At 37.1% G+C, this 26,841-nt stretch overlaps 1 protein-coding gene across 1 annotated transcript in view; it reads left to right on the top strand.

Moving 5' to 3' along the window:
• The first annotated feature begins 327 nt into the window (after positions 1-327).
• The window catches only part of RNF11 (ring finger protein 11), a 39,238-nt gene continuing 12,724 nt past the window's right edge, over positions 328-26,841 (top strand). Inside the window, exon 1 of the mRNA XM_059374707.1 lies at positions 328-456. Within this exon, the coding sequence (XP_059230690.1) occupies positions 334-456 (123 nt within the window). The 5' untranslated portion in view covers positions 328-333. The remainder of the gene's footprint in view (positions 457-26,841) is intronic.

Raw genomic sequence — 26,841 nt, forward strand, 5'->3', positions numbered from 1 at the left:
GCCCAGCAGCTCCGTGGCCGCCGCCGCCCCGCGGGGGGGCGGGGTGGGGAAGTGCTTCGTCTCCCCGCCCCCCCCCCATTGCCGCCTCGCAAGAGGCAACCGCCGCGACCCCAGCGGAGCCCGCGGCCCAGCCTTGAGCCCCCAAGTCCGGGGGCTGGCATGAGTGGCCCTTCGGGGGCACCGGGGGGCGGGGGAAACGCCGCCGCCTGAGCCCCGGCCTGCTGTCCGACCCCACCTCGCTGACCGAGGCTGACCGAGGCTGACCGCGGAGCGTGCGAACGACCCCGCCACTGCTTTCTTCTTCCCGCAGATCGCACATTTTAGCCCCGGAAGATGGGGAACTGCCTCAAATCCCCCACTTCGGATGACATCTCCCTGCTTCACGAGTCTCAGTCCGACCGGGCTAGTTTTGGCGAAGGGACGGAGCCGGATCAGGAGCCGCCGCCGCCATATCAGGTAGGGGAGGGTGTGTGTTGGGAGGAGGGGGTGAGAGGAGTAGTGGCAGCTCCCGGCCGAGGTTGAGGGGGCTTCGGGGCTGTCACTGCTCCTGGCCTCGGCAGGGCCTGGCCTGGGGGGCGTCGACCCCCTTACAGCAGGGACTGAGGGTGATTGTTCCCCATTCCTAGAACAGGGGAGATCCTTCACCTCCCCTCAGAACGATGTGGGGATGGTATTCTGTCTTTGAGTTCTGGGATTCTAGTATGTGAACATATCCTCTTGGCCAGTGACTGGTGGTTCGCTTGTGGAATTTGGGAATGACATTTTTCTGCCTTTAAGTCTAAATCGTGTAGTCTGAGCTGTGAGGTTTGGGGATGATTTCCTCATCGCGCCGCCAACTGGATTATGGGTTTTGGATAGGTGGTTGTCCCCCACCCCATATATATTGTCATGTATGATCATCCTCCCCTCCCTCTCCCTGTACCCCGTGTGTTTATGTTAATTGGATCTGGTAGGTGTTCATTTCTCCTACATGAGAAAAGATCTTCAAGTGGTGATTTTAGTCCCAGCGACATCAAGAGTTGTGTATATGTATGTGTGTGTATATATATATATATATATATAATGTATGCATTAATTTTAATCCCTCCTCCTTTTGCTCCACCCCTATGACACACCTTTTAAACGCGCTGATTCAATAAAACTTGGGTATCTTGAACTTCGGAAACCTTTAAACCTGACTTAAATGCCTTCTGTTACTCGTGGTTCTCCCTTTGTATCAAAGACTTGCTCCTAAACAATTTCATTGCTTTTTGTACTGCAGTCATGGGTCCTGTGCATTTTTACATAATTAATAAGAAGCTAAGACCTCTTGAACTCAAAACAGACATGAAGATGTTATAATCCATAATATATATAAAAACCTTTCCTTTACCTTTCAATTTTCAATGATACTGGTTAAAAACTTTTTTCCAGAGGGGCTTGATAGTTACATGGCTTAATTATTTTCCTGAAGGGGGTTTAATTTTCTAACTGGGCAGTCTCCTTTGTTGTTTCATGTGGTGACATCATTATCTAGTGTTATTCTTTTCTCATTTCTTTGTAAACCAGTGTCTCATCGCAATAGAAAAACCTGATCACATATGTTGGTTTTCTGAATAAAACCCTCAGGGTCCTTTCAGACATACCAATAAAGTTCAGTCTTAATTGTGGCCTACAGAAGCCTCCATGATTTATCTTTCATAATCTGTATTCCAGGCCTACCAAATAAACGAGTGTTCTCATATTTCTTTGCCTTTGCTCCAGCTGCTCCCTCTGCTAGGATCCCTTCCCCCAAGGTCGGCCAGGTGAACATCTAATCCTCTTTAAGGACTCGGCTTTCCTATCACCTCTCTCCCAAATCTCTATATTCTTCTCCCTCCCTCTGTAAGTCCATCATTCAGTTGTTTGTGTACCCCCCCCCCCCCACACACACACACTTCCATAAGCCGCACATAGAACACTTGGGTGTAAGGTATGTTTCATCATTAAGGCATTTCCTTCTTCCTCCAGTGTAAGCTGCTTGCTGGGATGGACCTGTGTCACCTGTTATGCTGTTATGTCCCCAGTATCCGGCTCATAGTAAATACTTGGTAACTTTTAGGATAAATGAAGACTAGGACCTTGAGAACAAGGACTGTGTCCTTAATGCTTCGTGAAATTATTGGCACTAAAATGTTGAATGAATTAATGAATTTGAATTCAGTACCATGTGTTTTAAGTTTACACACCTGTTTCTTCCAAAAATTGTCACAGGGGAAGTCTTTTCATCTTTCTGAATCTTTGAAGCAAGCAAATTGTTTATATTTCACTCTTCATTTCCCTCAGATACTATAGGACAATATGCTTATTTCAGTTTCATGAGCAAATTTTTTTAGAGGTATGATTTTTATTTCAAAACCTCCTTCCATGCTTTCTAATCCCTTTCCAGGCAAATTGAATATTTTAACTGCCCTTTTTCTGTTACCCTTATGATAATACATGTAAGGATAACTAGAGTTTTTGGGAATTGTATTTGCTTTTTCTAGGAGGACTAGATGATAACGAGAATTTTTTTGGTATCATGAAGGAACATTTTTTTGAAACATATCTATTTGTGACAGTGGGAGTTTTTGTGGTTGCTCTTTCCTGAAGTGAATGACCTGGACACTGATAAGCAAATTTGGTATCAATTGAAAGAAAATTTTAAAAATGGTAGCATTAAAAGAAAAAGCTTCATCTCCTAATGACCCAGATACTGATAAGCACATTTGGTATCAATTGAAAGAAAATTTTAAAAATGGGAGCATTAAAAGAAAAAGCTTCATCTCCTCCCAAAGGAAATAAGATTTATCGAAATGATTAATTTAAATGATCTGAGAAACACCAGGGGAATAATCTCTATTTTCAGTGGACAGAAGTTAGCACTTTTTTATTCAAAAAAGTATATAATTAAAAGAGCTACAGGAATAATAGCTTATTTCTTTAAAGAATAGTCTCAACTGTGGTAGGATTTTTAAAAATTTCATAAAGGGAATAGCTGATTATAAAGGAACACAGTATTTTTCTGTAGTGGGTAGTTAAAAGATGGCCTTTGTTTTTATGTTGCATGATGTACATATATACCAAGAGCTCTATATAGTAAACTTCTAAGTTCTAGTTATTTCCAGTTAGCAGGATCTGACAGATTTGTTTTAACTTACTCTTAAAAAGTAAAACGCTGAGGGGTGCCTGGGTGGCTCAGTGGGTTAAAGCCTCTGCACTTGGCTCAGGTCATGATCCCAGGGTCTTGGGATCAAGCCCCACATCGGGGCTCTCTGCTCAGCAGGGAGCCTGCATCCTCTTCTCTCTCTGCCTGCTTCTCTGCCTACTTGTGATCTCGGTCTGTCAAATAAATAAATAAAATCTTTAAAAAAAAAAAAAAAAAGTAAAACGCTGAGCCATTATGGTTAAAGTTTATAGGAAGTACCTGTTTCTTTCCTGTGTTTCGTCAGTATCCTCTTAACTGGTCTCAGGGTGTTCACCCTTACCTTCCTTATAGTCTGTTCTTAATGCAGCAGTCATTCTGGTAAAAGAGATCATGTCACTTAGCCTTCTGTGGATCCTCATTTCATGTGGATCCTCATTTCATTCACAGTAAAAGCCGAATTCCTTAGTGTCCCATAAACCCTACATAATCTTTATACCCCTACACATAACCTCTCTTGACCCATCTCTTACTACTCTTCCCCTGCTGGCAACCCTTTTAGTCTCTCTGGCCTACTTGTTCCTAGGATACTCCAGGACCTTTGCCCTGGTTGTTTTTATGCCTGGAGTAGTCTTCCCCAGGTATTACCATGGCTGACTCCCTTACTTCTTTCAAGTCTACTCAAATGACACCTTCATAAACCCTTTGTGAACACCCTATTTAAAATTACAACCTGCCCTAACACCCTGGAATTCTCTCTTACCCTGTTCTATTTTTTTTCCCCCATGGCATTTATCACTTTCTAACAGTCTTTTTACTTATTATGTTTATTGCTTATTATCTGTCTTCTCCCACCAGGGCTCAGCTCCTTGAGGAAAGGAGTTTTTTTTTAAATTGTTGAATAGTACCTTGCACACATTAGACACTCAGTTATTGGTTGAATGAATGGATTTCTTTTAAATGAATTAATATATTTGAGGCCAATGCAATTTAATGTTTTTTAAGAACTATGCATATTCCTAGTGTCTTCTTTCCTTTAGTAGGGATCATTTTTAAGGAATCAATCCTAGAAAACAAATTTCAGTAATATTAATATAGGAATTGGTTTAAAATAATTATAATTTAGGGTTTCTTTAAAACTCTGTATATATAGTCTATAACAAAATGTTTATTTTATGAGAAAGTATTTGAATCTTTGTCCTTAAAGAAATGGGAGGGAAGAGGTTACAGATTTTTTTGAAGGTAAAAACAAAGAAATTGGGCACATCCTCTACTCTGTCCTTCCTGAATGTTTGAAAAGAATACAAAGGAAATCTGCCCATCAAGGGTAGTCTTACAGGGAAGATAAACCATGAAAGGCCGGAGGATGAAGGTCCATAAGAGGAAAGGCCAGTTGGTTACCCAGTGCTGAAAGAAATGTGTGAACAGGTTGAAGGACCTGAGTAGGGTACTGACACTCTAAGTCCCACCCCTCCCATTTGTCATAGCCTATTTCAAGAATAGCACTTTTTTAAAAAGAACTTAATATTCATTGAACAGCAACAAAAGCCACTTTATAGTATTTCTGTGTACTGTATCTGTTTATATAAATACAAAGATTGGAATCTCAAGTTTTGTAGTAACTATGTAGTTTGAGATTTACTGATCTCTTTCTCTTGTCCTATACTTTGTGATTAATTCATTTGGGATTTTGAAATCAAGATAAGTTAATACAGCAGTGAGTGCAGGGGTAGCTCTGGTTTTGGAGTGAGATGGATCTGAGTTCAAATCCTGGTTGTCACTTACATGAAAAATACGAAGAGTTTATCAGATTATGTTGTGTGTTGAGGAATTTCTTTCATGAATAACAAAACATTTTGGATATTTCAAATTGTGACTGAATAAAGGTTCAAATTTTCCTATAGAACTCATTAAAAGTAACCTTCCTTTAAGTCTAGAATGTAATAAAATACTTATTTTTAACTATTTAAAGCTGTAATAATAATAATACCTTGGTTTTTTTTAATAACTATGAAAAATTCGAGTATAAGTTTTTTTTATGTATTACGTTTTCTCTGCTTTTTTGGTGGAAATTACTTCAATCCTTATTTTGCATATCTTCATCTTATTAACTTATTTAACTTAAAATTCCCTTTGTGTGAAATTTTATCCCTCCCCTCTTTATGTTCTGTCTTATCATAAAGGTGCAGATCAGGTCCAGCCTCTTTAATAAAGCCTCCCCTGGCCATTTCTGTTATATTTTTGTTTGTAGTATTTATCTGGAATTCATATTGCATGACTCTTAGTGCTTTAACAGTGATAATTTTTCCAGTGATTATTTTGAAGAAATTACAATTTCTTCAAAAATGAGAATGATGTGGGGGCCCTTGGTGGCTCAGTCACCTGAGCATCCAGCTCTTGATTTCTGCTCAGGTCATGATCTCAGAATTGTGAGAGTGAGCCCCACTATAAGCTATGTGCTTGGTAGGGAGTCTGCTTGAGATTCCCTCCCTTTGCCCCTCCCCCCACTCTTGGATGTGCACTTTTTCATAAATAAATGAGTCTTTTTAAAAAACTAGAATAATGTCTTAAAAAGATATTTTAAAAATCTCTCAGTTGAATGTAGTGGCATCCTACACATTGTAGATCCTAGTGCCTAACTTAGAACTGTGCCTTCTCCCTCTTTTTTTTTTTTTTTTTTTTTGACAGAATTCACAAGTAGACTGAGAGGCAGGCAGAGAGAGAGAGAGAGAGGGAAGCAGGCTACCCGCTTAGCAGAGAGCCCCATGCGGGACTCGATCCCAGGACCCTGAGATCATGACCCGAGCCGAAGGCAGCGGCTTAACCCACTGAGCCACCCAGGCGCCCTGTGCCTTCTCCCTCTTACAGTTAGTACCATGATTGAGGTCCTTATTACTTCTCATGGTAACTTAATTGATGTCTCCTCTCTTCCCCATTCATTTCATTCCTCATTTCTTGATAAATCTCTCCAGATCAGATCCCTTTCCTTTTAATCCTTAATGATTCTTCATGACTTATTACTGAAGGTCTCTATATTAGCAATCAGAATCATGATCTGGCTACTTACATACTTCTACAGCTTTTTGTAGTCTTGTATACAACTTACACGCTAGTCAGATATATTCTATATATGCCTTCTGCTCCAGCCTCCGCCTTTGTTCTTCGTTCACATTGCCCAGAATTCTTTTCCCATAATTGTTCCCAGTATAGGTTCAGAGTTTCAAGGTTCAGCTTCTATGCCATGACTCCCATTTCTGATTTCCCCCAATTTGAATAACATAGTAATCTGAACTCCTTTAGCACTTTGTTTACCATTCTTAGGACACTTTACCCTTCCTGTTTGATTTTATTTATAACAATGTCATATCTCCTCTGCTAGGCTCCAACTCTGATGATTCAGCTTTACATTGCTAGAATTATGCTTTTCACATAGCAGGCACTCAAATAGAATAAATGTGAAAATCAGTTAATTGCATTTTTCTGTAAGAGTGTGAAATTCTATGGTTCTTCTTGCTTCTATATAAATTGTCCCAGAATTGTGGGGGTTTTTGGTTCTTTTTTGTTCTATTCTTACTTATAAAGTACATGAATTTTTTCATTTGCGTTTGATTTGTGTTCTATAGTTCAGCTTGCCTTGTTTTTGTTTTTTCTTATTTGTCACCATTGTTGCAGGGGTTTTATTTATACCTGAAACCCACTCTGGATGTCCTTTAATTAAGGCTGATTCTTTGCCATTAAGAATGTATGTACCATTAAGAGTAGGACAGTTTGTGTGTCAGTGTTTAATTCTAGAGCTAATTATAGGGTAACTTAAGAAGATAGGAGTAATGCGTTACTTGGTGCATAAGATCTGAGAAATTGACTTCCTTAAAATATTTTTTAGCTAATACTTTCTAGAAATCTCCATATTTTATTGTAAAATTTTGATCTATTAAAATCTTAATATAATACTTCAGGTAGAATGAAATTCTTTTTTTTTCTTTTTTTTTTTTTAAGATCTTATTTTGGCTTCTAAATAGAAAAACTGTCACAAAATGACTAGTGTAGTTTCTCTCTGACATTTTTCTTCAGCCTGTGCCACTTTTTCTCTTTTGTCTTCTGTCTTTACTGTGTCTTAGCCAAGTTAAATTCTGTAAATGAGGAGGGGAATGAAAGATACTTGTAAATAAAAGTTACAGGTTAAACCTATTGTCATCTTACCTGGAGCCATTTTTTAATATAATTGTCTTCCATGTGTAACCTTCCTTCAAGCAAAGAGGATGATGTATTTCTGTCCTGTATTCAAATAGATTATTAAAAAATAGGCTGTAACAAGTAATTTATAGAAGTTGATTCCTTACCAGTAATAAATATTTATGATAATAGTATGCTCAGAATTCAGGATTTTTGTAATTGTGATATAAATGAAGTGGTGGAGATACTAAGGACTTAAAGTGGAAATGTGAATGAAAGATATAAGGAAAAACTGGCTAGTAGACAGCCAGAGACTGTGTTTTTGATGGCAAAAGAGATTGCTACATGTAATTGAAAAGTAAAGTGATAAGGGAGAATTAAATATATTCGACTCTTGGATAGTCGGCCTGACCTTTTGATTTTGATATTCAGTTTGACTTTATGGTATGTTGCTTTTGAAGTCTTAAGAGTTCCTTATTTTAATGGATCAAGAATACTTTTTTTTTAAAGATTATATTTATTTTTTTGACAGAGATCACAAGTAGGCAGAGAAGCAGGCAGAGAGAGGAGGAAGCAGGCTCCCTGCTGAGCAGAGAGCCTGATGCAGGGCTCCATCCCAGGACCCTGGGATCATGACCTGAGCCAAAGGCAGAGGCTTTAACCCACTGAGCCACCCAGCACCCCCCCCCACGCCTTTTTTTTAAGATTTTATTTGACAGACAGAGATCACAAGTAGGCAGAGAGCCAGGCAGAGAGAGAGAGGGAGAAGCAGGCTCCCCTCTGAGCAGAGAGCCTGATGCAGGCCTTGATCCTGGGACCCTGAGAACATGACCTGAGTCGAAGGCAGAGGCTTAATCCACTGAGCCACCCAGGTGCCCAAGAATACTTTTGAGTTCAGTTCGATATGAATGCGCATATACCTATCCTATAATAATATAGCCAACCTGGAGTGTGCTCCCACAGGCCAGTTGAGTATCTTGTAACTTAATCCAGAGAGCATACAGTAAATTAACTAAGGTATATGAAAGTATGGGAATGAAGAAAACAATTCTCCAGATATATTTGTTACTTAATTTATTGAAAATTTTCTGAATTCTTATGGAACTGAATGGCTTTAAGAAGAGTGAAACTTTTATAACTGACACAGTAAGTTAAAATGACATGTAATTTTTTATGACTTTATTATTTGTGGGGGGAAAAGCAGTTTATCATAAACTGAGTAAGTAAGGCTTTAGGATAGAAACCTGGATCCTCCATAACCATCTTCTTCTATCAATCAGCAAGTTTATATTAGGCACCCAGGGGAAAGGAAAACAAGCCCTTTACCCCTAAGGAGCTACCATTTTAGTTAAGGGGATGAGATTAATGTATATGCATGAACTGTTTATTAGTTTGGTATGAAACGGTATATAATTAAGTATTAAATTGCTGTAGACTTTTGAAGTTGGGATCAGTTTATGACAGGGCAGTGAATCAGATTTACTTTTTAGCTTCTGAAGACTAAGTGAAGTCGTACATGAACATCAGTGTAAGAACGGAATAAAAGCAAAAGAGCCTGCCCTGATTAAACTATGAGTGGGGGAGCTTAGAGCCAAAATAGTAATCAGTAAGTGAACATGAATTTTGAGTTTTATAATCTTGTACATTGAAGTGTAGTAATATATGTGTGTGTAAACAAACCTTACTGATTATGTACAATGAAGGGTATATCTTTAACACTATAACTAGAAGTAGCTTAACTATATAGCCCAGTGAACTTTTCTATATTATAATTACTATCAAGATATAGCCAATTTCCAACTCCCAAAGTCTTCCTCAAATGTCCTTCAACAGTCAGTACCCTGTCCCCAAAGATAATCACTGTTCTGACCTTATCACCATACTTGTTTTGCCTTGTTTTGAACTTAAATATTCCAACATTTTGTGAAATTCATTTATATTTATGTAGCAGTAGTTTGTTTTTCATTGCTGTACAGTATTCAATTGTATAGATACCCATTTAACTTTTTTTTTCTAATTTTTCTAATGCTGTCTACTATTGATGTATACTGGCTTCTTTTAGCTTTTGGTTGTATAAATCTGCTTTGACCATTCTTTTTATGTACATATCATACACACTACTTATTTTGGGTACATGGTTTTTCCCACAACATTTAATTACTGAAATTCTCAAAAATAAAGAGAAATTGACAGAATTTTTTGGACATCCATATTTCTGTGACTTAGATTCTATACATTTTGCTGTATTTGGTTTAACACCTTATCAGTCCATCTTATTTGTTGATGTATTTCAAAATAAATTGACAGTTTTCCAAAGTGGTTCCAGCAGCTTATACTCCTATCAGCTATGTAGTTCTATTTGCTCTGCATCCATACTAACACCTAGTATTTCTACATCTATACTAACACTTGGCATTGTAGTCTATTTTATGTTAGACATTTTGATAAATGTTTAGAAGTCTTTCATTGTGGTTTTTTTTTTTTTTTTAAGATTTTATTTATTTGAGAGAGGGAGGAAGGGTAATGGGAGAGGGAGAGGCAGGCTCCCTGCTGAGCAGGGAACGTGATGAGGAACCCAGTCTCAGGACCCTGGGATCACAGCCTGAGCCTAAGACAAGACACTTTGCCGACAGCCACCCAGGCACCCTCATTGTGATTTTAACTTGCATTTCCCTCATGGGAATGCATACCAATGTGCATACTAGTATATGGTCTTTTGTGACCGGCCTCTTTCACTTAGCATAATGTTTTCAGAATTCATCTGTGTTGTAACATGTATTAGAACTTCATTCCTTTTTATTGTGAAATAGTCCATTGTCTACCACATTTTGTTTAGCCATTGTTCAGTTAATGAACATTTGGGTTTCTGCTTTTTGGCTGTTAGAATGCTGCTATGAACATTTGCGTACAAGTTTTTATGTGGATGTGTTTTCATTTCTCTTTGGTATACACCTACTAGTGGAATTGCCATGTCATGTAATTCCATGTTTAACCTTTTGAGGAACTACCAAACTATTTCGAAATCTCACCATTTTACACTCCCACCCCCAGTGCATAGGAGTTGCAATTTCTGTACATTGGTTGCCAGATCTTATTATCTTTTTTATTATAGCCATCTTAGGGGCTACAAAGTGGTATCTCATTGTGGTTTTGATTGCATTTCCCTAAAGACTAACAGTGTTGAGCATCTTTTCAGGTGCTGGTTGGCCATTTGTGTATCTGCTCTGGAGAGCTATCTATTCAAATCCTTTACCTGTTTTTAATTGAGCTGTCTTTATTATTGAGTTGCAAGAGTTCTTTATCTATTCTAGTCCCGTGTAAGGTATGACTTGCAAAAGTTTTCTCCCCTTTTATGTTTTTTGTTTGTTTGTTTTTTTACTTTTTTGGTGGTGTTATTTGAAGCACAGAAGTTATCTTATGAAGTCCAATTTATTCTTCTGTTGTTTTGAGTTTTTGATGTTGTGTCTTAAAAGTTTTGCCTGACCCACAGTCACAAAGATTTACTCTTGTGTTTTATTTCTGGTTCTCAGCATTTTGAGTTTTGAGTTAAATTTTTTTTAAAGATTTTATTTATTTATCTGACAGATCATAAGTAGGCAGAGAGGCAGGCAGAGAGAGAGGGGAAAGCAGGCTCCCTGCGGAGCAGAGAGCCGGATGTGATGTGGGGCTTGATCCCAGGACCCTGGAATCATGACCTGAGCCTTAGACAGAGGCTTAACCCACTGAGCCACCCAGGTGCCCCCATTTTGAGTGAATTTTTAAGTAAGGCCCAAATTTAATTCTTTTGCAAGTGACTATCCTATTGTTATAGCACCATTTGTTGAAAAGAACATTCTTTCCCCATTGTCTTGGCATTCCTGCCTGAAATCAATCATCCATTAATGCAAGGGTTTATTTTTGGACTCTTCAGTTATGTTCCATTGATTTTTATGTCTATCCTTAATGCTAGTACTACACTAATTCTGTAATAAGTTTTGAAATCAGAAGTGTGAATTTTCCAACTTTGTTCTTATTCAACATTGTTTTGACTATTCTTGGTCCCTTTTAATTCCATATGAATTTTAGAATCAGCTGTCATTTTCTGTCAATAAGCTAGTTGGCATTTTGATGTGACCACTTGAACCTTTTTTTTGTTGTTTTTTTTTAAATGAACTGACATTGAAACATCATTATCTTCCAAAGTCCATAGTTTGTATTAGGGTTTGCTCTTCGTGTACACTCCGAGTTTGAATAAAGGTATATTGAGATAGATCCACCATTATAGATAGTATCATTCAGAATAGTTTCCCTGGCCTAAAAATCCTCTGTGCTTTACCTTTTCATTCCTCCCTCCTCCTAACCCCTGGAAACTACTGATCATTTTATTGTCATCATAAATTTGACTTTTCCAGAATGTCATGTAAATGGAATCCTACAGCATGGGGCCTTTACAGATTGTCACCTTTCATTTAGTAATATGCAGTTAAGGTTCCTCTGTGTCTACCCATGGTGTGATAGCTAATTTCTTTTTGGCACTGGATAGTATTCTGTGGTCTTGATATACCACCCACTAAAAGACATCTTGGTTGCTTTCAAATTTGGGCACTTATGAATAAAGCTGCCCTGAACATCCACTTGTAGGTTTTTGGGTGGACAGAAGTTTTCACCTCCTTGCAGTAAATACCATGGAACACAGTTGCTAGATCGGTTGTCGTACGAGTTTGTTTAGTTTTGGAGGAAACTGCCAAATTGTCTTAGAGTACCTGTGCCGCATTATATTCCCACCAGTGGTGAGTAAGATTTCTTGTTGCTCTACATTTGATACTGTCAGTGTTTCGGATTTTCCCATTCTAATAGGTGTATAAGGGTATGTTTTATTGGTTTTAATTTGCAATTCATAGTGCCTCTTGGTGTCCTCCTCCTCCACTTTAGGTGGGGCAGGATGGCAAGAGGGAGATGAGGTTGCATATTTCCCTTCTTCCGTGTAATAGGCTAAAGCATTTGGATTTGAGTATTTCCATTTGTTCAGATAGGTTAGACTCTGGTAAAACCTCTGCAGGTTGGCTCTGGCAAAAGTTTCTCCTGAGTGCAGGCCTCCTTTTCCCTCCCCCTGTTAGAAGCATGAGGGGATTTTTCTCCTGATATGTACTTTGAGGACTGGTAGAGCTCTTGAAGTGGTGCTAGATAGAGGTGAAGATAGAGGTGGTGGTAGAGCTCTTGAAGATAGAGGTAGTGGCACTCAGTCTTAACTCAGTCTTTCCACATTGAGCCTCCAGCTGTCTGTCAGTTACAGTGCAGGTTTTCCTACCCCGGCACTGGTTCTGCTCATGGGTTTCTGCTCTGGTAAGTTTCAATTTTCTGTATCCACTTGTCTGTTTCTCCCAATTTTGGGGTCAGCAGTTTGCCCTGTGACCTCACTTCTGTGACAGATAAAGAAAGAGTGGTTTATTTTTCAATTTGTTCAAATTTGTTGTTGTTGTTGGAGTGATGTGGCAGTGGCGGTTTGTAAGCTCCTTACATGCCAGACCAGAACCTAGACTTTCTTAATTTTCATAATCTATGAAAGTGAATATTATTCCATCTTCTAAATAAGAAACAGCCCTAGCAGCAGAGCCAGGCACCTGTGAAATTTGAGTTTTAGAGAGTAGAGGTATTTGTACATCATGGCAAAGGAACAGTGGAAGAATGAAAATGTAATAATACCAGGTTTGGCTCAAAGGCAATCATAATAACATGGGAGTCCATTTCTAGTAAAGTTAACCTGTCTGGAGAATGGGATATTGGAATGAAGTGGCTTTAACAGTGATAGTTGAGGTAATGAGACTCCTTTATAATGAAGTGAGTCTTCTAAAGATATTTTGTAAATCCTATAAGGTAGGTTTCATATAGCACAACAGTGTTCTGCTAAATTGACAAAAATACCCCTGTGCTTAACATCTATTTTATCATTTGAGGATAAGCACCCCTGCCAACTCAGAGCAGTATTGAAGGTAGCAAAGTGTGTTTTGGTGTTTACATGTCTTTTCTATCAATTGATGATTTCCCCTTCCTGTCTAACCTTTCTCAACCAAATCAATGTAAGAAATGGCATATTCATCATCAATTGGCATTAAGGTACTAGCTCCTGTCTATTAATTAAGGCTAATTGCAGTATAGTGTGGATGTATTTCATTTAGTGTTACCTCCACTAGTCATTTGTATCCTGGTTTTTATTGTATTTTTTTATAAAACTTTTTAAAAAAGATTTTATTTATTATTTGACAGAGAGACAGCAAGAGAGGGAACACAAGCAGGGGAAGTGAGAGAGGAAGAAGCAGGCTTCCTGCTAAGCAGGGAGCCTGATGCCAGGCTCGATCCCAGGATCCTGAGATCCTGAGATCATGACCTGAGCCATCCAGGTGCCTCTATTGTGGTATTTTTTTAAATATGGAAGTAATAGAAGTAGATTTGGAGCAAAGTGGCCTCTGAAGCTATAGGAATGAAATAGTCTATTCAGGGTAATGGAAGAGCAGGTAGGTTCAGAAAAGAGGTCTCTCAAAAGTAAAATTGGAGATGGGGTAGTAAAATCACACACAAGAATGTAATGGATCCAATTGTAGGAAGTATAATTGCAGTTAGATTTGTGGACTTACTAGTTTAAACAGGGATTTATTTTGGATAAGTTGGGGGTAGAAAACCTTCTAAAATGAATACATTATACAGTTTTAGCATTTTCATCAACACTTTTTTGTTCTAGTATACTTACCAAAGGTAGTAACGGTGTCTTAATGAGACTAATTCTCAACTGGGTCCTTTTTCAAACTTCACAACTCTCCCTTTTCATTGTCGCTCCTTCCCCATAAATCACTGAAATACTGACTTCTGAGCAGATTTTCATCTCATTTTATTGATTCAAAATAATTAGATTAGTTTATTATACTCCGGAAATAATAGAGGAGTGTCTCCAGAGTCGAATTTTGTAGAACATTTGTTACTGGGTGAAGCTTATTCTAATTTTAATTCTTGCACCTGCTTATTATCATTTTTTCCCCTCATTTTCTTTTCCCACTGTCAGATTGTTCTTCATCTGCTGTTAATGCATCTGCGCTTGCTGTGCCTCTCATTCTGCTTATTGAAAAACCGGATAATCAAGCTTGTCATAATATTTCCTAGCAGCTGCCAATAGAAAGATCCCAAATGCAGTACCTATGACTAAAACAGCATTTTTATTTGTGAATAAAGCATTTGGGATTTGGATACGTGTTACCTTTTTTAAAATGTATTTTTAAGATTTCCTTGGCTCAAATTTGCTTAAATAAATCAGCGTTAACATGAATTTCACATGCATATGAGAGTAGAAAAACTGAAACAAGGAAGAAACCTTAAATACTGAGGTACTTATCAGTGTTTCATTTTTCACATATGCCCCTCCCTCTCTCTTCTTTACACCTGTCTTTCATTATCTAGAATTTTCTCTCACTAGATTGTATTTCTTAAAGTGTTTTTTATCCCTTAAAACATGCTTTAATTAGCTATGCTTTTTTATAAGCTCTAAATTCTTAAGCTCATTGTAATCTTCAAACTGATGAATACTTACCCTTAGGTTCCACAGAGCCCTATAAGGTCCTGGATGGAACTGCATTTTAAGATAACTGATTTCCTTGGTAATCTTATGTATTTATTCAAAAACACTATCTGAGAAGTGGTCTGTAACTTTCACCAGACTGTCCTCGAAGTTTTCTATGCCAGAAAGACAGTTAAGAATCCCTGAGAGGCAGTCTCTAGTTGCAAGTCATGAGCTCGTATCACTGCTGCCAGAAACCACAAAGCCTTTGGGGTTTGAGCCACAGAGTTCTGATATGTGTGTGGTATAGGAATTCAGTTAAATTTTGTTGTTGCAACACTGTTAGGTAAATTGTCAGACCTCATTTATGAAATGAGTCCATTTAAAAATAGCTGAAATTCTGAAATCTATTGAAAATCAACTTGAAGTATAATTTTTTAAGTCATGAATGAAAATTTTTAATATCACAAGGAAAATGGCAGCATCATAATTTCAAAACAATTGCCACGATTATGGGCTTTAAACATTTCTTGGCACCTCAATAAAAAGTACATTTTATATCGTGCTTCTGTTTATAAAAACAGGAACAAAGTTCATAAAACAGTGTTGACCCTTCGATATATTCTGTATACTTTATTTCATCTTCTAAAAAGTCCTTTGATCTCTAAAACTGATTTTATAACTCCCAGTAGATTTTGACTGTTTAGAAAACATTCCAAGATGTAAAGCCAAAAAGATAAGATTGTGAAATACATTAAAATATTTTGCATGTCTAGCATCTCAAACAGGATCTCTTAGGAATTCGAACATGGTCTGTTTGTAAAGCAGTATTTTAGAGAAGTGGGTACATGTTTGCACCCTGGATGTAGTCATTAAGCTCCTTGGTGCTTGATCCTTTATGTTTATTATCGTTGTTAAGGATTTTGTACTTTATCATAAAGCAGTGGAAAACTAGCCACTAAAGGATTTTAAATGGGGTTATGGGTCAGATGGTTATGTAAATTAGATTTGTATTTGAAAGATCTCTGAAAACAAATAGGAAGAGGATAGTAGACAAGACTAGTTAGGAAGCCCCTGTATTAGCTGATAATTATTGGGTAGGGTGTTGGCAATAGAGATGAAGAGTTATGAATGAATAGTGTTGATAGTTAAGAAAAAGCAATTTAGTAATGGATTATATGGAAAGAATGTAGCCAGAATATTAGGATATAGGAAGAGAAAGAACAGGATGTATTGGGAGAAGACTGGCTGTGAAGGGCTATAGGAATAGGGCAATAATGGAATGTGGAATTGAAGGAGATAAGTTTGTTTTAATGAGAAGGAATTGATCATATTTATAACCTGATGGGAAGGATCTAGTGAAAAAAGGTTGAATAGGGAAAGCAGCAAAAACCTACAGTGTAAGTTTTCAGAGAAGGTGGAAGCACATAGAATCCACATAAAAATAGACGAATTGGCCTACACAAAAGAAAACAATTGTGTTTTTATGTATAAATTTATAATTATAATTAAAATTATATTTTAATAATTAAATGATCCATTCAGTTAGTCAAATTCTGTTAGAGTATAAATGAAACATCTTATTTATGTTTTGTAGCCGCTCAGTTCCATATCCCATAGGTGGCTAATGTTTTTTGTGGATCCAAGAGATTTATACACATACAAGCAGATACAGGAAGGGCTCCTTCCTGACCTCCCTTTACACAGAAAGCCTACTACATACACAATTCTGCACCTTGCTTTTTTCCATCCTCGTCAGTATATGAAAAGCTTTATTCTTCTATAGGGCTGAAGTAATTGTATGTAATGTATTTAACCAGTTCCCTATTTGGACATTTAGGTTGTTACTGTACTTTTGATAGTACTTCTGTTTTTAACAAGATGGAAAGACTAACTGAAGGTAGGTACACATGTGGGCAGGGGTGTAAGTTTGACTCTGGGACATCTAAGGGACCTCAGTGATTTGAGTGCAGAATGAGGTGGTCTATTTTGGGACCAGCAAATAGAAATGGAATATTTAGGGTTAAAGAGCTGATGTGTGGAGATTTATATTTGGTCAAATAAGCAGGAATTCATTTAGGGAAATATGATCCAGTTATGGAGGTGAGGAATCACTGAATTAGAGTTGGAGACAACAGCCAGGAAAATTCCTGAAAAGTACATGTTTTGTCAATTGAAATTCACTTTCAGAAGTTAGCTTTAATAGAGAATTAGGACTACTATTGGTAGCTTCAAATGGGAACTCTCCATTCACTGTTAAATGGATCTGGCCCATCTAGAGGGTAAGAACTGTTTTGGGTTCTTAAAACTAAAAGCCGTTACTGCCTAATTTGCTAAGCATTTCAGTTTTCTACTGTTTTTCAGTTCTAGACTAGTAATTTTAATCTAGAATAGAAACATTGATTAAGCCTAAATTATTATTTGTTTGCAAAGTGACTGAAGACACCTTCAAAGTGGTTATGATTTTTTCAGCAACTTCAAGGTATCTCTGATGTCACTCATACTGGTGGATACCAAGTATAACATAAAAACATGAAACGGTACAAAGTCATAGGTATGGTGCTAGAGGAGGATTGAAGTAGGAGAGGGAACTTGGTTAGTTGTTTCAGAGGGCTTCTGGAGTGTTCAGTTCTCAAATCAAGACTTCCCTTACTTCATTATTTGAATTTTCCCTCATATTACTTCAAATGGTTTTTCTCTTTCTATGGCAACAGTCTTAGGCCCATGTGTTTCTTAATCCTTGCAGTGTCTGCAATCCAAATATTTAAGAACATTTGATGTCCCCTACTTTTGGAAATTTGAATGGATACGACAAGGTCACACAGAGCTCTTTTGTAACACCAGACTGAACCAAATTTTTCTCACTTATGGTACACAACATATGTATGTACCTATCTCCAGTTAGTCTTTCTTGTTAAAATAGAGGTGCTATCAAAAGTACAAGTCATTGCGAAACCAGAGAGGGAGGTAAGCTAGCTGTAAGAGACTCTTAATCTCAGGAAATAAACTGAGAGTTGCTGGGGTGGTTGGGGGGTGTGAGAGGGATGGGGTGGCTGGGTGATGGATGTTGGGGAGGGTATGTGCTGTGAATTGTGTAGGACTAAAGAATCACAGACCTATACCCCTGAAACAAATAACACATTATATGTTAATTTTTAAAAAGGAAAAAAATACAAGTCATTGGATTTCATTACATTCTAAACCAAGAGTGGTTTGTGAACTGAAAATATTTTTAAGTTTGTTAAACGATGCTTTGTAGTTTTATACTTTAAGTGTAAAAAACAAAATTAATTTCCACTGATTCATATACCTTTGCATCCCAAGATGCATTGTTGAAACAAAATATTGTTTAGGTAATATTCATACTGTACATGCAAATATATATTTGACTGATTCACTATTTATATCTTAATAAAATGGGATTAATACATGCTACAGTGCAGATGAACCTTGAATGCATTATTCTAAGTGAAAGAAGCCAGACCCAAAAAGGACACATATTCTGTGATTCCATTTATGCTATATACAGAATAGTCAAGTCCATAGAAGTAGATGGTGGCCCTGTGGCAGGGGAGAAGGGGGAATGGGTGGTACTACCTAATGGGCACAGAGTTTTATTTGGGGGTGATTATAGAATTTTTGAAGTAGATAAAGGTAGTAGATGCACAGCAGTGTTGATGTACTAAAGGTTACAGAATTGTTCTCTTTAAATTAATGGTTAATTTTATGTTATGTGAATTCACCTCCATTTTTAAAAAGTAGAATTAGACTACACTGTATACAAGTCATATTCTTAGCAGAATTAGATATACCTTATGAACTGTCTCTGTTTTGCTTTCACTTTCTTTTCAGCTTAAAAATTGGATTTTTAAAAAAAATTTTAATTTATTTAATCCCTACACCCAATATGGGTCTTGAACTCATGACCTCAAGATGAAAAGTTGCATGCTCCCCTGACTGAACCAGCCAGGCACCCCTATATTTTTTTATTTACTTTTTAAAATTTATCATTTTATTTAAATTTAAATTCAGTTAATTAACATGATGTATTGGTTTCAGAGGTAGAAGTCAGTGATTCATCAGTCTTATATAATACCAAGTGTTCATTACATCACATGCCCTCCTTAATGTCTGTCACCCAGTTACCGTATCCCCTCACCTCCCTCCCCTTCAGCAACCCTCAGTTTGTTCCCTATGATTAAGAGTCTCTTATAGTTTGTGTCCCTCTCTAGTTTCGGCTTGATTTATTTTTCCTTCTCTTCCCCTATGATCTTGTTTTGTTTCTTAAATTCCACATATGACTGAGATCATATGGTAATTGTCTTTCTCTGACTTCACTTAGCATAGTACCCTCTAGTTCCATCCATGTTGTTGCAAATGGCAAGATTTCATTTTGTGTGATGGCTGAGTAGTATTCCATTGTATATACATAGCACACCTTTTTTTTTTTTTTAATTTTTAAGATTTTATTCATTAGAGAGAGCAAGATCATGAGCAGGGGAATGGGTAGAGGGAGAAGCAGACTCCTCCCACTGAGCAGGGAGCCTGATGCAAGATTCAGTCCCAGGACGCTGGGATCATGACCTGAGCCAAAGGCAGACACTTAACCTACTCACCCACCCAAGCCACCCAGGCAGCCATATACCACATCTTCTTTATCCACACTCATCTGTCGATAGATATCTGGGCTCTTTCCATAAGTTTGTCTGTTGTGGACATTGCGGCTATAAACATTGGGGTGCATGTGCTCCTTCAGATCACTACATTCGTATCTTCGTAAATACCCAGAAGTGCAATTGCAGGGTCATAGCGTAGCTCTGTTTTCAACTTTTTGAGGAACCTCCACACTGTTTTCCAGAGTGGCTGCACCAGCGTGTGTTCCCACCAACAGTGTAGGAGGGTTTCCCTTTCTCTGCATCCTCACCAATAACCATCTTTTCCTGATTTGTTAATTTTAGCCATTCTGACTGGTGTGAGGTGGGATCTCATTGTGATTTTGATTTGTATTTCCCTGATGCCAAGGGATGTTGAGCATTTTTTTATTTGTTGGCAATTTGGATGTCTTCTTTGGAGAAATGTCTGTTCATGTCTTCTGCTCATTTCTTGACTAGATTTGTTTTTTTTGGATGTTGAGTTTGATAAGTTCTTTATAGATCCTAGATACTAAACCTTTATCTGATAAGATAGTTGCATATATCTTCTCCAATTCCATAGATTGCCTTTTGGTTTTGTTGACTGTTTCTCTCCTTTGCTGTGCAAAAGCTTTTTATCTTGATGGATTTCCAACAGCTCATTTTTGCCTTTGTTTCCCTTGTCTTTGGAGATGTGTCTAGCCAGGAGTTGCTGCAGCCACTACAGAGAGATTGTTGCCTGTGCTCTTTTCTAGGATTTTGGTGGATTCCCGTCTCACATTATGTCGTTCATCCATTTTGAGTCTATTTTTGTGTATGTTGTAAGGAAACAGTCCAGTTTCATTCTTTTGCATGTGACTGTTCAATTTTCCCAACATCATTTGTTGAAGAGACTATTATTTTTCCCCATTGGACATTATTTCCTGCTTTATCGAAGATTAGTTGACCATAGAGTTGAGAGTCCATTTCTGGGTTCTCTATTCTGTTCCATTGATCTATGTGTCTGTTTTTGTGCCAGTATTATACTGTCTTGATGACTACAGCTTTGTAATAGAGCTTGAAGTCTGGAATTGTGATGGCACCAGCTTTGGTTTTCTTTTTCAACATTCCTTTGGCTATTCAGGGTATTTTCTGGTTCCATACAAATTTTAGGATTATTCCAGCTTTGTGAAAAAAGTTGATGGTATTTTGATAGGGATTGCATTGAATTTGTAGATTGCTCTAGGTGGTATAGACATTTTAACAATATTTGTTCTTCTAATCCATGAGCACAGAATGTTTTTCTATTTCTTTGGGTCTTCCTCAATTTCTTTCATGAGTATTCTATAGTTTTCTAAGTACAAATCCTTTGCCTCTTTGGTTAGGTTTATTCCTAGGTATGTTATGGTTTTGGGTTCAGTTGTAAATGGAATCGACTCCTTAATGTCTTCTGTCTCATTGTTAGTGTATAGAAATGCAATTGATTTCTGTGCATTGATTTTGTATCCCGTCAGCCTTCCCTATAAATTGGATGTTTTAGTGATAACTTAAAATCAGCTATTTACTTAATGATACCAACTTTATAAAGTTTTCTTTTAATAATTGCAAATTGAATATGATTACATTGAAATAAAAATTAACTCATATTTTCATATTTTATAATAAATAAACTCATTTATTACATTGAAATAAAAATTAACTCATATTTTCCTAACTCTAATGCAACCATAATTAACATTTCAATGTGTATATATGAGTTTTTCAAATACAGATTTTTAATGTATTCATAATAGCACTCTAATATTTTTGCATCCTTTTACTTTTTACTATCACTTTATAAGCAGTTTCTCACCTTGCCACAGTCTTTAGAGCTCTAGTTTTTGTTTTTTTCTGTTTTTTATTTTTTTTTAAGATTTTATTTATTTGAAAGAGAGAGAGAATGAGGACGAGAGGGAGAGCACATGAAAATGGGGAGGTCCAGAGGGAGAAGTAGAGCTGGGAGCCCGGTTTGCTACTCCTGGGAGATCATGACCTGAGCAAAGGCAGTTGTTTAACCAGCTGAGCCACCCAGGTTCCCTAGAGCTCTAGTTTTTTAAAGCTGTTACATATTAAGTTTATATTATTCACCTGTTATTGATTTTACAAGGTAAATTTCTTGATTCCTGGTAGTGGTAAAGGTAGAGGAAGTGGTTGAATGTGTTTCTCACGTAGAAATTACGGGGAAAGGAGTAAATTGTCAGTTTCAGTTTGAAAATATCTTATAGCTGGCCATCTCTGTTTACATCGCTGGATAACCCTGCTTAGATCAACTTCACATTTGGGTTCTAAGATTAATCTGTAATCTCTAGTAATTCTAACTTGTTTTATTTATATTCTACTGTTGGGGTTAGGTTAGGAATCTTTTTTTTTTTTTTTTTTTTTTTTTTTTTTTAGGTGCATTATCAAGAGAACTTAAGTACCCTGTATTCCATGTTCTGCTAATCTCCATTTCTCTTACCGGTTAAAACAGTTTCTTGATGATCTGATTGTGAAATTGAACTTGAGGAAGAATCCAAAGATTAAACCTGATTTTCCACTTTCAGACATTGAGGTGCTGATGCTGACACTTGGTATTTCATCTAGTCTCAACATTGAGATCCAGGGCATTCTCTGTATTTGTGTCTAAAGAGGATGATGATGAATGACAGCTTTAATTTTCCTTGTTTCCTGTGTTAGGATATATTACATAAAACACATATAAACAACTAGAAGGCAAGTGTTAGGGATATGGTATTGAATAATGCATTAGAAAGTAGGAACCACCTATGTAGAAGCTGTAGCAACTGATAGGACTAGAGGAGATAGAAAATCTTTTTGGTCAGACTAATTTTAGGCATCCTTAAGACACCCTGGTTCCTTCAGATAAGCAGTCTTGTAAGATTCTTACTCCTTTCACCTGTACCCCAAAATATTTCACTAGGCTTCTAAGGAAAATATCTCACATTAAAATGTAGGCCTTTTCAGAAAAACTTTGAAAAAATGGTGCTGGGACATCTGCATGTCCACATAGAATGTAGATAGACCCCTTTCTCACATCATATATAAATATTAACTCAATTGTTCATGTACCTAAACATAAGAGCTAAACCTGCATAGCTTTTAGAAAATTTTGGAGTAAGTCTTCATGACCTTGATTTAAGTAAAGCCTTCTTGGATGTGGTACCAAGAAACAACAGTGACCCAAAAATAGATAAGATGAACATCATCAGAATTTAAAACTTGTGCTTCAGAGGATACCATCAGGAAATTGAAAAGACAACGCATAGAATGCAAGAAAATATTTACAAATCTTTTATCTGATAAGGGATTAATGTCCAGGATTTGTAAACATCTCAAAAACAAAACCCAATTTCAAAAAGGGTAAGGGATCTGAATAGACATTTCTCCTAAGAAGAAATAAAAATGACCAGTCAGCACATGAAAAGATGCTATTATTTGCTGTCAGGGAAATACAAATCAAAACCACTAGGATGGCTGTAATAATAATTAAAAAAATAAACAAGATTTGGTAATGATGTGGGAAAATTGGAACTCATACACTGCTGCTGGTAATGTAAAATGGTACAAGTACTTTTTGTTGTTGTTTTTACGTTTTTTAATGTGAATTTCAGTATACGTACAAGTACTTTGGAAAAGAATTTGGTAGTTCCTCAAAACATTGAACATAGTTGTCAAGTGACCCACACTACTCCTAGGTGTATACCCAAAAAACATGAAAATATATCCACATAAAAAGTCACACACAAATGCTCATAATAGCTAAAAAGTGGAAACAACCCAGATGCCAATAAATGACTAAACACATTTATACAACTGGTGGTGTGTACATGCAATGAAATATTACTCAACAATAAAAAGAGATGAAGTTCTGATACATAGTACTACATGGGTAAATTTTGAAAGCATACTGTTTTAGGCCTCCAAAGACCACATTAATATGATTTCATTTATATGAAATGCCCAGAGAAAACACATAAGTGGTTGCCTAGGCTGAGGAACTTGGGGAAAAATGATGAGTGACTGCTGATAGATACAGGGTTTCATTTGGTGATGATGAAAATGTTCTGAACCTGTGATAATGGTCACATAACTCTGTGAACATACTAAAACCACTGAACTGTATACTTTAAATGAGTTAGTGCTGTCATGTGAATTATAGTTCAGTAAGTGTTATATTAAATGTAGACCTTTATCTTATAGTGGTACTGTATTTCCTCAGTTCTGGGATGTGTACTTTTCATAAAATTTTTTGATGTTTTTTGGGGTGCCTCCCAGGTTTAATTAGAGGAATGTGTTGCTCTTGATCTTGGGATTGCAGTTTAAGCCCCACATTGGGTGTAGAGGTTACTTAAAAAAAATAATAAAACTTCCCAATGCTTTTTGAAATCAGAATGTGTATTTTAATTGATGTGTACATTTAATGGACTGGTCTTCCATATAGCCTCAAACTTCGAATCCAAGAAATAGACCTTTTAAAGAATTTTGCAACATTCTTAAATTGAAGTTACACAATTTTTGGAGGAAATTAATGTTTATTGGTGATGTTAGCCTTAGTCCTTCAAAAAATAACCTTTAAAGAGAAGGGTGAGGTTATCTGTTAGAGAACTTAGTGTAGTAAATGCAATACCAGACTTCCTGAGCTCCAAAGCCAACTTTGGCTGCTAAACTTATTCTTTTCGGAATTAATACCATTTTTTTAAGTTCTCATTTTTTAACTCCTTAAAGGCTATGCATATTCTGCCTCTGGTTGGTTTTGCAAAGAATTCTTGGGCCTGTTACTCCTAGCTTTCAAATAGGCTTATATTTGCATCTGCCATTTAAGAAAGACAGTTACTGAAAACTATTATTCATTGAACTGTTAAAATTCAAAGATGGAATGCTTACATGAAAAATTCTAGTATTTTTTTGGTTGTAGCAAAGCAGTGGTTCCAACAGTAACTCACACATTAAGTCAGAAGAATAGCTCTTGGCCCACAACTATGCTGGAGATCTGCCCCACTTGGTAAAAAATTCTTTATCAATAATTGGGTGCCATTTCCCCTCTGAAAACAAGTTTGCTTGATGAGAAGAAAAAGGTAGCCCTAATTTAGGAACGAAAATGGTGGTGGTGCTTAGGAGACTCTTATTTTAAACAAAAGTAACTTGGAGGAAAGATGCTGTCATTTAATAATACGCATGGATTAGAAGCAGAAACCTGTCAAGGAACCAAGACAGCCACTCTCAGGGTTTATTTGTGGGCTCTACTAATGTCTGCTTCACTCAGCATTTCTGATCTATCTTTAATACATATGTCTCCTCATAACCCCAGTTTTTACCTGCCTCTTATTTGCTGCTTGATGACCTTTCAGGTCAGTTGATTGAGTTTTCCAATTCTAAGAGAATAAAGAATCTGATTGGTTCACCCTCTTTCAGCAGTCAGGTCTAAGTCATCAAATGTTGGGTAGTCTATGGCGCCTTCGGAATGTATGCCTGTCCCAGAAGTTGCCAAGTCATGGGCAGTGGAGAGAGAGTATGGAGCTGTGGGTGAGGTAGCTATCTTCACATATTTACTATCTCTGGATTCCCCTACTTTAAGGGATTTAGGTTTCAGAAGGATAGAGACCTTACCCAGTTACTATATTCCTTTACCTAAAATAGCATTGGAAGTATCGTTGGGTATTTAAGAAATACTTCAGTTGATGCTTGGGCTCAGTGTGACCTTGATTTCAGTTCTCTTGATCTTTAGATAAATGAATAAGCTTATCTAATGACTTGCTAATGCAGAATGCCTGTGGCGATAATGCCTTCCAACCCTCCCCCAATTAAGATACTGTAAATAACCCTGTATAGTAAGTGCCTAGTGAATATTTATGTAGTGAAAAGAAGTTAAACTTTTCATTTAAAAAAAAAAAAAAAGCAAACATGGTGCGCCTGGGTGGCTCAGTCAATTGAATGTCCGATTCTTGATTTTGGCTCAGGTCGTAATCTCAGGGTTGTGGGATTGAGTCCTGCTTCAGGCTCCGAGTTCAGTAAGGAGTCTACTTGAGATTTTTCTCCCTCTCTCAGATAAGGGGCACCTGGGTGCCTCAGTGGGTTAAATAAGCCTCTGACTTCAGCTCTGGTCATGATCTCAGGTCCTGGCATCATGCCTCAAGTGGGGCTCTGTGCTCAGGGGGGAGCCTGCTTCTCCCTCTCTGTTACCCTCTCAAATATATAAAATTGTTTTTAAAAAGTTAAATCTTTTTTTAAAAAATAAGCAAGTGCCAAACCACCTCCATGGAAGTAGTGTTTTTCTTCCATGCAGATCACTCTAGTTTGTATACTTTCTCAACAAATATGACATATCATTTGTCATATCATTGACAGAATGCTCTCTCTTTTCCCCATATTTGTATAACTGTTATCTTTTTTTGATTCAGGAATTGCATTAATGCTAATCTTTGAGGAGTATTTTTATTTGGCTGGTTGGTGGTTTGGTTTGGGGGTTTGGGGGTCATGATTCACTGAATATCAGAGTTAAAATATGCGAAGAGACTGTCCATTCCAAATCCTTCATTTTATGGCCTTAAATTTCAGTCTGGCAAATTCAGAGAAAACATTCCCAGTAGGAGACTGCAGCTGGGGAGGGGGTGGTGCCAGCAGCAGTTTGTGAGGCAGTAAGGAGAAAATCAGAAGAGCTCTTACTTCCTACTGGAGGAAAGGATACAGCTTTTGGTGACAAGCTGCATTCTTTAGCAGTGACTTTATTTTTCCTTTACCACAAACCAGACTTGTACTGTTTCCAGCCTCAGCACATTATTTAGGCACTTACCCACTGCATTGTTTTAGTTTCTGAAAATTGTATCATATTCCCTAAATTGGGTCCAATTTTTAATGCACTGCCTTTCAAATAGACATGTTTACATTTTGATATGTTTGTCTTTCTTGGCTTCTGCACTCCCTAAGATTAGGGCCCATTATACTTTCACAGCATTCATCATTTTATAGATGCTTTATTACATATTAGCAAAAACATTATATATTAACAAATAATTAACAGACATTATCTATTAACAAACAACTGCTTCAGAGTTTTCACATCAGAAGGTCAGACCTTGCTTTTTATGTGACTGACCCTGTCTTTTCTCTATGCTGTCTCAGTGTATTTTGTAATCCTTTGTTCCTTTTCTGTTCTACCCCCTCCCGTGATGCTCCATTTCTTTTCCTAACACACTTTAATTTTAATTCTTTTCCTTTATTATGAATTCTTTTTTTTTTTTTTTTTTGCATGAAGATGTGAAGAATTAAAGCATCCAGGAGAAAGATGTTTAAATTTATTTGATTATATTTCCTTCTCTTATGGAAATTTCCCCTTCCTCAAAATTTAAATTCACAGG

Source organism: Mustela nigripes, chromosome 14 (assembly GCF_022355385.1).
Source record: "Mustela nigripes isolate SB6536 chromosome 14, MUSNIG.SB6536, whole genome shotgun sequence".
Taxonomy (NCBI): Eukaryota; Metazoa; Chordata; class Mammalia; order Carnivora; family Mustelidae; genus Mustela; species Mustela nigripes.